This window comes from Mastigoproctus giganteus, chromosome 11 (genome assembly GCF_048544385.1).
Source record: "Mastigoproctus giganteus isolate SK-2022 chromosome 11, ASM4854438v1, whole genome shotgun sequence".
NCBI lineage: Eukaryota > Metazoa > Arthropoda > Arachnida > Uropygi > Thelyphonidae > Mastigoproctus > Mastigoproctus giganteus.
Window position 1 is genome coordinate 21,279,572 of NC_143585.1, and position 12,438 is coordinate 21,292,009.

The 12,438-nt window shown below is 34.8% G+C and overlaps 2 protein-coding genes across 2 annotated transcripts in view; one reads left to right on the plus strand and one right to left on the minus strand.

Moving 5' to 3' along the window:
• Window positions 1-6,068, plus strand: part of LOC150077763 (solute carrier family 35 member F3-like) — an 88,920-nt gene extending 82,852 nt beyond the window's left edge. Inside the window, exons 6-7 of the mRNA XM_090384729.1 lie at window positions 5,089-5,178; window positions 5,759-6,068. Coding sequence (XP_090240855.1) covers window positions 5,089-5,178; window positions 5,759-5,997 — 329 coding nt within the window. The 3' untranslated portion in view covers window positions 5,998-6,068. The remainder of the gene's footprint in view (window positions 1-5,088; window positions 5,179-5,758) is intronic.
• A 3,260-nt stretch (window positions 6,069-9,328) lies between these two features.
• Window positions 9,329-12,067, minus strand: LOC150077764 (uncharacterized). Its single transcript, XM_090384276.1, has 5 exons — window positions 11,975-12,067; window positions 11,609-11,700; window positions 9,988-10,085; window positions 9,825-9,900; window positions 9,329-9,441 (listed from the first exon to the last, which is right to left on the minus strand). The coding sequence occupies exons 2-5, from the start codon at window positions 11,680-11,682 to the stop codon at window positions 9,351-9,353; spliced, it is 339 nt and encodes a 112-aa protein (XP_090240402.1). The 5' UTR covers window positions 11,683-11,700; window positions 11,975-12,067; the 3' UTR covers window positions 9,329-9,350.
• Between the last annotated feature and the right edge of the window lie 371 nt (window positions 12,068-12,438).

The window sequence follows — 12,438 nt, forward strand, 5'->3', positions numbered from 1 at the left end:
GCTATGGCGAATGGTCTGGCTCGAGTCATTGAATTTTTTATAAACTTTAAAAGAGGGTCTCAAACAAACATAAATTCAAAAAAGAATGCAAAAAGTACCAAATGGAATATCACTGATAAAAGCAAACTTAGATGCTAAATAACTTTAATTTAATAATAATTTAGTACGCATAAATAATTATTTAATTCTCTATTACCAGAAATCTTACTACAATCATCAAGAAGTAATCCATCTGGACTGTTCCATTTGGAAAATCCAACAGAAATCAGTAAGAAGTTCTGTTAAGCGTATAGCTAGTTTATTAATGTACAGGATGAAAAGGGCCTGCCAATGGCAAAGAAGGCTGAACACTAGATAGCGATAAATAGGAGAAATAAATCATTGAGTTCCATTCACAATGTACATGACACGTCAATCAAATTGCACAATGAATGGCCATCAGCGTCAATAACATGCTGTGAGAAAAAACTAGGTTTATTGCATAAATTTATAACATCCTATTCAAAATTCCATTTCGTCCTCATTGTCATTAAATGGCATTTACGTTAAGGGAGTTAAAAAAAAATATTTGTACACCCAGGATAGAAGGTTGAAACAAACACCATGTATTAAACTTTTTCAACATTGTGGGCAGACAAAATTATATCCTTTTGCCATCTCTCAATACACTTCCCAATGTCGGTTTTGTAGAAATCCTCTGACCGTCCTTCAAACCACTACTCGGCAGCAGAAATTACCTCATCATCATCATCAGCAGCAGCTGCAGTGTTTCCCACGAAGAAAGGAATTCAGGCAGGAAAGAGGAAGAAATCTGAAGGTCTGTCGAGGGAAATCTGTCGAGGGAATAAGTAGGATGCGCAATATTCTAATCTTTTAGAATTACACAATGCCAAAAAAACTGACAGCATCGCCTTGCAGCACTTGGTTGCACCTTTGCCTTCTTTTGGGGTGGGGTGGGGGTGATTCTGGATGCTTTCTTTGTTTTGATATCAGTTTAGTTTTGGGATTATAACGATGGATCCACGTTTCATCCATGGTTGTTAGCCGTAAAAGAAACTCCTCTTGCTTTTCCTGGCACATCGACAACGTTATATGTGCACATTGTGTCCCTTTCCTTCTTCTGGTAAGTAGTCAGAAGTCTGGTAACCCATCTAGTGGACATTTTATTCATAAGCAACTGTTGATGGATCATATCCTTCCACATTTGAATCGTTCATACAACACTGTAACCTGGCCAGTTTTCTCCATAAACAGCGACCATTTTTTCGTGGATTGTTTTGGGTGTTCTCTCTTGCAGAGTCAGAATCATTGATCTGTATTCCACTTTAATCATTGTGACACTTCACTTCATTAAATGCTGCAAAGAAAAAATGAATTGTCAGATTGAAACCAAAAATTTGTGCGGTAGCCATTGATTTCACGGTATCAAACAAAAAAAAATTATCTTTCTATCACAACTACTTCTGGTCTTTGTTCCTCGTACCGCAGGAACAAAGTTTCTGGTTTTTGAAACAAACGTTGAAGGACAAAGTATCTGTACTGATTACTGAACATCTACAGGAACATATAAAAATAAACAGCCAATGATTGGCCCTCAGTCAATTTGTCAAGACTGTAAAACGTTGAGATATCTGAGTTTTAGTTGTTGCGAGTCTCTGATAAAATTATGGTGTCTCTGTTCTTCTACAACCTGTCTATTCAGTGATACAGTGGTTATAATCACCATCCACAGAGACACCGGGTGGAAGAAGCAGCGGTTCAAATTCCCATCAATAACGCGAGCACTTTTATGGGCTGTTTTCACTGGGTGGCTGTCGGTCTCAAGCGTGGGGCAAGGTTTTCTGTCTGAAAACTTGGGTTTTTCATCCAGAAAAAACACACACTCAATTTACAAACATAATACAAATTGGCATATAAGTTACTTCTTGGATACCCTAATGATGTTCCAACAATGATATTTACACTAGAAAAGGTAGTTAATATTGGAAAGAAACTACTTCGAAGGTAGCCTGTGGTAAAACTTTCCACCAAAGCAATAACATGATCCTCTAGGACATTTAATAAGCTTTAATGTAGAATTTTTAAGTCTCATCACAATGCAATGTTGCACCGGTACAAATTCTGTAACTTTTTGATTCTACTGCGTGCAGTGTTTATTAAATATATCGGACGCTATTGTCGACAATGTACATATGAAATTATTTTGGAGTATTTAAGGCTATTCATTTAAAAAAATCTTTTCAAGTTTCATTTCAGTATCGCCACTAGAAAGAAAGATGCCCTCTTCAGCAGCGCAGAAAACCTTCCTCTCACACCGCCTGCAAGAGGTGCGGGTTCGAGTCCCAACTTTCACTGAAGTTTAAACGTGTTCCTTGTTAGTAATAATGCCCTCGCGGTAGCGGTTATAATCACTGTCTTCCCAAACCAAACGAAAAGCGCCTGAGTCCGAATCCTGTCATTGACGCCAGGAATATTTTTATACACGTTTTTCACAACGTAGCTGAGTTTGTCGGTCTTAACAAGAGTTGTACGTTTCCTTTATCTGGGAAACTCGGGTTTTTCGCACAGCAAACTGCAAAATGAGCTAAGAATACATTCAAGTATAGATAGATACAATAAACTAACGCCCATAGCTCTTAGTTACTTTGGTTCTTAGCACCTAACTGCAGTCGGGGCGAAATGGTCTTTAGTCAGTTTCGGGAGAGGGGTGAACTGTTTCTATTTCAGAAATTGTGATTTTTCATCCATGAACCAGCCAAGGTCAGGAAGAAAGAAGTAACGTTCAGAAAGTTACGTCAGGGTGTAAGATCACTTCTAAAACAAATTCAAAGACGTCGTGCACATCCAGCCAAGTGGGGAACGCCTAACAAGAGATTGCAAATCATGTTAAGAATTTGTCGGAACCAGACGGTGGTTTAGATGAATCCTCTTCTTAAAAACAGTGACGCAAAATTCATTGAAGAATCTAAAATTTTTCTTTTGTTGAAATGAGGTCTTCGATACAAGATTCATTCTTTCAGTTTAGTGGAATGGACAAAAATTAAGTATATACCTCGATCTTCTACCTCCCCACAATGACAACGGTCAGTTGAAAAAGCACTCCTATCCATGAGTTTCTAATTTAAAGACCCATGTCTGTAAGAAAAAAAAGTGGATTGAAGATCTAGATGAAATCACTTTACAGCATTCTTAGAAACAAAAGTCAAAACCGGCAAGATATGTCTGTTATAAAACCTTTGCGCTGGCGATCCACTTATTTTCCCAAATCTCGGTTAAGAATGTACTGATTCTCTTTTTTCTGACTTTCGGGGGATAAAACACACGAGTTTCCGGGAGAAAATCTTGCTGTCCTCGCTTGAGTCCGACTAACTCAGCCACAGAGTGAAAAAAGAGCCTATACGTTCGTGACATCATTGATGGAATTAGAACCGAGGACTTTTACAACCGGTGAGGGGGGAGAGTAGTGATTATAGTCACTGTGATTCCAGAGAAAACAAAGTCTCAGAATTGTCGTCTATATCGTAAATCCCCATGCAGCACATAAAACTCCCTTACACTTTGTGAAGAGTGGAGTGTGCTATGCACAAAGCGCCGCAGGATTGTTGAGCCCATCTATTTCACAGAAAAGCGTGGTTTCAGAAAGCAGCGAAACAAATCATCTGTGGCACAGTCATCCCTCTTCTTTTGTGATTGCATAATGTCAAAAGGAATGTTACCAGATAGCTGCCATTAGACTTCTTTTTGATGGCTGTTCAAAGAAATGCCCAATAAGCTACACAAGCTAGAAGAAATGAAGAGTAACGTATCCAACATCACTCCCAGAATGCCGTGGATAGCGTTTATGAACATGCTTCATGTCCGTTATGATTGGAACCATTTTCAACATTTCTTTCGAAAATTAAGTAACGTCATAGAATAAAGAATTTTAGTTGTAAATTTTTTGTCTCTAGCACTGTTTTACTCGAAGTCATTCATATTTTCATGGGGTCTCTTTTAAAGTGATAACCCTGTACTACCGAATGCTGTACGCATTGGACACTGTCTGTTATAGTGAATTCACAACATCAGAAGACAGTGTGTATACACTGGTAAAAGGAATGAGTGTACAATTTTGTGGGCTCCCATCTGCAAATCATTATTGTATTTATTAACGATGTTGATGAATGCATATCAAGCTTAATGCCTAAATTTGCAGATGATATGGAGGTTGGTAGGGTGGTTAATGACAGTAATCATGGTACGCTACTGCAACAAGATCTAGAAAAATTAAGCAGATGGGCTGAGAAGTGACAACTGAGATTTAATACTGACAAATGCAAGATACTGCATATGGGCAGCAGTAATCCCAGAAATCAATTGGGTGGTACCCACTCAGAGTAGTGAAGAACGAAAAAGACCTGGAGTAATTGTGTAGTCAGATACGAAGTTCTCTGAGCACAGCTGACGCCTCTGCTAGGACAGCTCATGGGGTTTTGCCAATGATATACAGGGATTTTGCCAGCAGGGATAAGGAGGAGCGGTGATTATCCCGTATAAGGCAACAGTTAGGCAACATCTTGAGTACTGCATACAGACCTGGAAGCCTCATATTAAGAAGGACATGGATCTTTTTGAGCGATGCAGAGAAGAAAGGTTTCAGCCCTGCAAATTGCAGCGTCTGGAGACTTGTTGTCTAGGAGGAGACCTGTTTGAAGTGTTTAAGACTTTAAATCGATTGAGTAAACTTAATTATGATGATATTATTACGCTTTCTCGGACAATGCACACAAGAGAACATAAATTAAAAGAGGGTGGCTGCAGGATATGTGTGTGAAAGTTTATCTTCAGCGAGCAGATAGTTGATTGTTGGAACAGACTTCCATCTGGTATTGTAGAGGTGGGTAATTTGAATAAATTTAAGGAAAGATTAGAGGATGGATTGACAAATTATTAGAGAGGATGGACTTGCCATTACCAATACTAATAATCTAAATATTTTAGTTATAGTGGCGTTTTAGTTTTATCTTAAAAAATTCATTTTAATGGATTTAATTTTATTGGAAGACCTTGCTTTGGTTGTAATCAATATCATTTGTTTATTCCTTCCAGTGGTCAATTTTCTACGTAATATTAATAATGTGCCATCATACGAACTTTTTCTCACTGTGGGTTTAGTGTGTGCTGTTCCCCTATCCGCAGGTAAGAAATTTTCCTTTATATTCTCATGGCAACAAAAGATATTTAATTGCTGTTGGGAATAATAAAAATAAGAAACTTTAATGAGGTTCTGTTTGTACTACGGTAGGACCACTAGGTTAGAGGAGCTTACAACTAATCATTTTGTCAATGAACACAATCGCTAATCGTATTTAGAAGTCACACAGCCTGGAACTATGGTCAACTCGAATGGGTGTCTTACTGTACTTGCGTTAAGATACAAATTTCCTTAGGAATTTCTACCTTAACAGTACAAGTTAGTACCTTAAGGTACAAACGTCTTTTCAAATTGCATAATGCAAGAAGGGATTCATGTTAAATGCGTTATGAATGGAGCGAGGAGGTTGTATGAATGTTACGTAACAGGATTTTCACAAAAAATAAAAAAATATAAAGTAATTACTTATTTTTTAAACAAAAGTCTTAAGAAGTCGTGTTATATAATTGCTCCTTATGACGATGTATTTTGAGTTTTAACTAAATATCTTCTTGGAAACTATTTCTTAATGCTTTGGTTCTTTTGTTATTCATTTTATTAATGTATTTTCTGCTTCTTTACCAGTTATAGATGTCCACCGTTATAAGGTTATTTTTGAAGGCATGAAGTTGGCTGGCATCTTGCTAATAGTCATTGGATTTCTTCTGGTTCTTTTGCCAGATAATTGGCCTGATTATATAACTCGTTTATTGAGATGGAGGTGGCGAAGAGGAAAGGCAAATATCAAGAGAAAAAAGCAAGAACCGCCAACAGGTGGCACCCACTGTTCTAGACTGAGGACACCTAGCGGTCACGTGAAGTAATTGGGAAGTCCACAGCACAACGAATAGAACTTCCGAGTAAAAAATCCGGGCGTTAACCAACATATCAGCCACTTTCAGAACGTTTTTAGAGATTTGATTACTAGTAAAGTTTTTACTTCTATAGAAAACAAGATATTAGAAATAAGAGTTATTTACTTTCTGCGAAAATGGTCAAAGTAGATTTGTTTATATAGAAAAGCCAATTTGTTGGCAGTTTCTTGTGTGATCCTTCTTATAAAATTTTGGAATTTACAAGGAATAATATCTGCATTATTTAATGCAGAATTCCTTTTTCTTTCTTTTTGGTTAGGGGAACACAAAAAACATACAGAATTTTTGTGTCTAGTCTTAAGAAATAACAAACAAAACCAAAAAGCAAGGGACTTTTACAAAACTCCTTGCTATATTTTCGTAAACATTGCAAAGAACTTACTAAAGTATGCCAAATCGTAGTTGGAGATTAATTCATAAGGAAGCATCTATGATCGTTAAAAACTCCCTCTCTCTCTCTTTCTCTCTCTCTTTCAGTCTTTAGATTACTGAGTGCCTTTTGCAAGCTCTTAAGAGAAATTATAGAGAACCATATGAAAATTATTACAAACTGACGATTTGTATTAAAGCTTGTTCACTGTAGACGTAACCAACAAGTGAAAAGAATGTGTGCCAGAATTTTATTCATAACGAGCTTAAAACTACATCCCTGAATACGAAATATTCTCTAATATCTGCTATTTAAAATACACTTAAAAGTGGGAACGTCTTCCAACATTGGATTTTCTGTATTTTACTATTTCAGATGTAATTAAATAGAAAATTTGGTGTTTAAGGCAAATCATCTTAAAAAATGGTGGAAAAGAAAATCGACGCGAAGTCGAAACAGAGAGAGATTGGGATGAGTAATACTGTAATTTAAGGACAAATAATTTCCCTCTTTCTAATAAAATACTCTAAAAGAGATGGATTCTTTCGAGAAAAAAATGCTATTTGTGATCATCTTGGTGTGCCAAATATGTAAAGATTGAAATATGTTATGTTCTTGTGTTTATTGTCCACCAGATGGTTTATAATCGGTGGTTTATTGTCCACCAGATGGTTTATACATTTCCTGTATAACTGGGCCAAAACATAGTTTGAAAGTTTATATTATTTAGGTTGAACATCAGACTTCGTATAAGTGTTTATGTGAGTATAAAAGAATAGAGTTTGTGTACCATCTGTGGACATTTCTTTTCTCTGTATATAGTTTAAATTTTTTGAAATGTGTATGAATTTCTATCTGTGATGTTGTAATAAGTTTACTGTGGAATGCGAATAGGTTTTTCTAATTAACTGTATTGCATTTAAAAAAATATTGCAGACTGCCTTTCATTTTAAATTAATTCGAAAACTGTCCTTAATTTATTTTGCACGTCTGTGATTTATTAACGATTTTGTTCAAAAGAGGGCGCATAAATCACAGTTTTAATATTTCACACTACGAATTTTTTTTGTCAAAAGAGGGCGCATAAATCACATATAAATCATACGAGTTTTTTTTACAAAATGTAACATTTAAGTTATTGGCAATGAACCGTGCTGAGGAAAGGCTAAATGAATGCTAAAATTAAAACCGACACGCAAATGAAGAGTCAATTTATGACTTTAATATAAATGGAGGTTCTTTATTTTATTTTTATTATGCATTAACGCTAAAAGCACTAAAGCGTAATAATTCTATCCATCTGCTGTTAAGGACAACAAAATTAAGAAAGGCATTCGGCAAAGTGTATAACATGTTATTTTTCATGTCTTTGTCATTCTAGCTTAAGTTGTGGCAAAAAAGAGAACATAGCAAAAGATGTATAAATTTAAATAAAGATTCTATTAATCAAATAAAGTGTACCAGACATTTTTGGAAATTATTATTATTGATTTTTTGTCAGCGACGAGTGCTTTTAAGTTATTCTTATGCTAATTAAAAAGGATCCTGCTTTTTTTTTTTTTTCAAATAATTAACTACAACAGTTTATTGCAGGTATAGTTTGTCTGTAGAAATGAAATATTTTCAAAGATTCATTCACCCATCGTCAAGATTAAATCAAAAAAAATCATGAACATTCTTTCTCTCTCTACAAAGCGCCAACAATTTTTTTATACTAGATGTCCACTTTAGCCATAATGGCCGGGTCTGTGGTTGAGATGGGTCTTCCTTCTATTGGGTGATCGTGCACACTACTTCGCCCACACCTGAACTGTCCTTTCCAATTTTTTAATCTCATATAAAGGCCAATCCTCCCCATGTACAATTCTCATCTCCTCATGGATTTGTTTTGCTTCTATGCCTTGCAAATGAATAAATTTTATAATGGATCGGACCTCAACATTCTCCAACATATCATCTCTCGTAGCAATCATAGCTCGAGTGCAGTGCAGTAACCGATGGAGCTAGAAAAACATATAAATATACTTTAACTTATATACGATAAAATCAAATCTCTAGCTCAAATATTTATATAGTTCTCCCTTCGTAGGTATTCTTGCACCCGGGGCAATATAAATATTTTGCACCCCATAGCCCCTTTTGGTTTTGATGCTTAAGGAAAATGCCACGCCGAACCAAGTTATCTTCAAATTTTTAAGTGAATTTCCACTCAAAAATGTAGAAGGAAATGAGGGGATATTTCATGAAGTTATGTTTGGCTTGACACTTCGGTGCTTTTTACAGATTAGCCTCATGTTTAGATATACAAAAATTAATGATCAAAATTCACACCTCCAGAACTGAAATAACAATAGCCATTCAATTTAGGTTAAATTGTGGCAATCATATAAATATAAAGAAACCGAAAAGAATCAAGAAGACATTACGTGTCAGACATGGAAACAAGTGGCATAAAATAGATAAATGACCAAATATTATCAGATATATAAGAGTATGAAGAGTGTCTATAAAAGCTAGAAGCTGTGTCCTGTTGACATAAAGGCTATTACATTATATATAGTACGCCGTTATTCACAAAAAAAGGAAGTGAATGGTATTCCCCAGTGTACTGTATCGAAATAAAACAGGAAACAACCAATGGTTTATTATTATTATTCTTATTGCTATCATTTACTACCAACTATACAAAGACAGAAAAACATAAAGATACAAATAAATATTAACGAATATACCGGAGAATAGAATAAAGACATTGAGTACATATGTTCAGTTTTTGATCCATTATGGCTCGTTTTGGAATATAGTTTATTATCAAACAGAAATTTATTTTACCGATTTCTTTACAAATTTGAAAACATGATGGCTCATACCTATATAAAGATTTTATTACGTATTATTTCATACGAAATTTTACTTTCTATCAGCCCTTAATTTAATCGAACTTGAGGTCACCTGTGCTGTTACAATCTCTTATATATTGGGCAATATTTACATTTCTTTCACAATATTTAGACCATACTGACCTGGAAAAGTAAAACGAGAACATTATAATCATGTACGGTTGAATAAAAATTCAATACAGTTAGCTTTAAAAAGAGATTTAAAACAAACAAATATCCTCAATGTTTATCGTGATAAAAACAAAATTATTTCAATATTTTTTTCGAAATATTTCTATATTGATACATTTTTACTTTCTCTTTGGCTGATGAACTTTGATAAATTTATATTTTAATAATTCTTTGATAAATAACAATTCATTGATAAATTCTACCAAAAGAGGGCGTTTCACTCATTACTGATATCATAAGCAAAAGTATTCTGGTAGGTTGAGAAAAGAAAAATAGCATAATACAGAATTTTATTTCTTTTAATTATCTTTAAAAAATAATAATAATTCACTTACCAACCATTGTAACCCTGAAAATTATAAATACGTTTTACACATTCAACGTCATCAGTGATGTCATCATCACGTAAATCTAAAAATAAATTAAAACTGTGATCGGTATAATTTCGCTAGTTGGATCACAACAAAATCATCACAATAATTAATTTTAAAAAATTACCAAGTAAACTTATAATTTGCTTGAAGCAATTAACCTTTACAAGAAATATTGCAGGATTTTCCAGGATCAGAAACAGAGCACCACCATTTATCGTTGATCTGAAAGAAAATCAATAAATACTTTCAAGAAGCTAAAAGTTCATGAATATTTAAAAATTAGATAGTTATGTACAAAAACGGCAATAGATGGCAGTCATGTCATTGAAAATATTTTCAAAACAAAATATGCAGATTGATAATAAGATAATAATACGATTAAGAAGTTATTAAAACCGATAATCAGTTTTAATAATTCTTTAGTTGTAATATAAAATAAATAAAATAAAAGTCAAAAGTTGTTGCGGCTTAATTTAATAATAATGTAATTTAATAACATAAAAATAACCATTATTTTAATTATGGACTGTCATAGCCCCAGGGGTTCACATCTGGCGAGTATGGGCTTGACATACCCAGGGTCCTGAGCTGGATATCATTATTCTTCTTTTTCTTGGTGATTCCTTTCTACCTCTCTCTCTCTCTCTCTCTCTCTCTCTCTCTCTCGCTCACATGGTAACTCAGAAATTTTTTTTGCCCAGTGCAACATAAGCCTCCGGCTTCCTTGCACCATATGGCTAATACTACTACTACTAATAATAATGTGAATAATAAAGATAATGGTTTCTGTAATCCATTAAGACAACTACTGTACTTCAATGACGTCATAAAGAAGTTAAGCTACTTGAAATAATACCATGCAGCTAATACGCACATACACTAAACGTGTTGGGTTTTCCCAGCTGCTGGAACTAATCGTTACAATGTAAAGGATCATAAACTTCAAAGGTGTCAACTTTTTATCTTTCTCTGTCAATCTTATATTCACAGAAAACTAGAGAACGTTCGATTTTTTACTAAAGAAACAAAATGATCGTTTTAAAATTGTTTAAAAATAAGACAAAAAAGATTTTTCTACGCAAAACAAACTAACTGTAAGAGAAATAAAAATTTCGATTATTATTTACGTGCGCCCTTGTGGGTGACATAGTTAGTAGAATCACCGTCCTCCCCACACCGGGTGGAAAAGACTCGAGTTCGAGTTCCGTCTTTGATGTGAGGTTTTTATGGGCCTTTATCACAACCTGGCTAAGTTAGTCGATCTCAGGCGAGGGTATCATGGTTTTTTCTCCCGGAAACTCGGGTTTTTCGTCCAGAAAATTAAACAGAAAATCGACGAAAGAGCAATACTGCCTCAGTCCATGATGCTCCTAAAAACCCTACTACAACGACAATTTAGGATGTAACCTAAAAAAAAACTATTATATTAGGGTCTCCTAGAAATTTACTTTAAACTGTCCATGTGTATTGTGTCTATAAATTGTGTGTGTTCTCTGGTCGATTTGCCTGCTTTTCTAGACGAAAAACCCCAGTTTTTCCGGGGAGAAAACCTGAAACCGACAAACTCAGCCATAGCTAGCAAGGTTTTTTACCCGGAAAAGCTGGGTTTTTTTCGTCCAGCAAAATAGACAACTCGACCAGAGGACACACGCAATTTACAGACACAATACAGATGGGTAGTTGAAAGTAAATTTTCAGGTATGCAACCAAAATCTATAAAATATATATACAGTATTACAACTCACCTGGAAAAGTCCATGATCATAACTTCCATCTTTGTTAGGTCCTCCCAATGCTGCAGTGTTAAACTGACTTTCATGAAGCACGATACAGATCCCTGAAATCCATTGGGATTAAATTACTAACACAACGCCATTTTAAATTCAAATATAAGATTAATTTTTAATTTGAAACGCAACGTACGCACCTATATCGATTTTTGTCTCTGTTTACCACCTAACAAACGTAGCAGCTTACAAATAAAGCTAAAGAATTAATTTTCAAGGACATTCGTTTATTATGTAATTCTTCAGTGACACGGAACTCCTTATTTCGATCTACATTAATTATGGAAGTAATGATGGTAATTTAATAACTGGAAAATTACTCACATGTGGGAATCGTGTAAGGTCGGAATTGATAATCGACTACCAGCTCGGCTGCCAATTTGCATCTGTCAATTTTTTTCCCTTCGGGTGTCTTCAGAAGAAATAGATAACAGAACAGCTGACACGGTTGCCATGGAGAATCTATAAACAGAGAAACTGCTAGAACGGGAATGAAACCCTGGATTTCGAGCATTCATTCAAAAATTAAAAATGGAATCGCGTAGAGAGATAATTCACATTATATTTATTACAGAGATTACACTAGAAACCAGTTTTATCTCTTTTCTCTTCTATAAATAGCTTTTTAAATCCCGTCCTAATTCATTTACCAAATGTATCATTGGTTTCGATCAATGGAGTCCAATTAAACACGCAACCTAATTATTGCCTAACTTTTACCTGAAACCTTCATATTCAGAAACACCTTTCGGAAGTCTTTGGGCAGCTTTGCCGACACTACTTATCAG

Bases quoted from the DNA above. Each gene is read 5' to 3' on its own strand.
- LOC150077764 (XM_090384276.1), bottom strand. From the start codon at position 11,682: ATGAAAGTCAGTTTAACACTGCAGCATTGGGAGGACCTAACAAAGATG. The intron at 10,086-11,608 runs GTGAGTTGTAAT...ATTTTCTTTCAG, and splicing joins ATGATCATGGACTTTTCCAG to ATCAACGATAAATGGTGGTG. The intron at 9,901-9,987 runs GTAATTTTTTAA...ATTTATTTTTAG, and splicing joins GCAAATTATAAGTTTACTTG to ATTTACGTGATGATGACATC.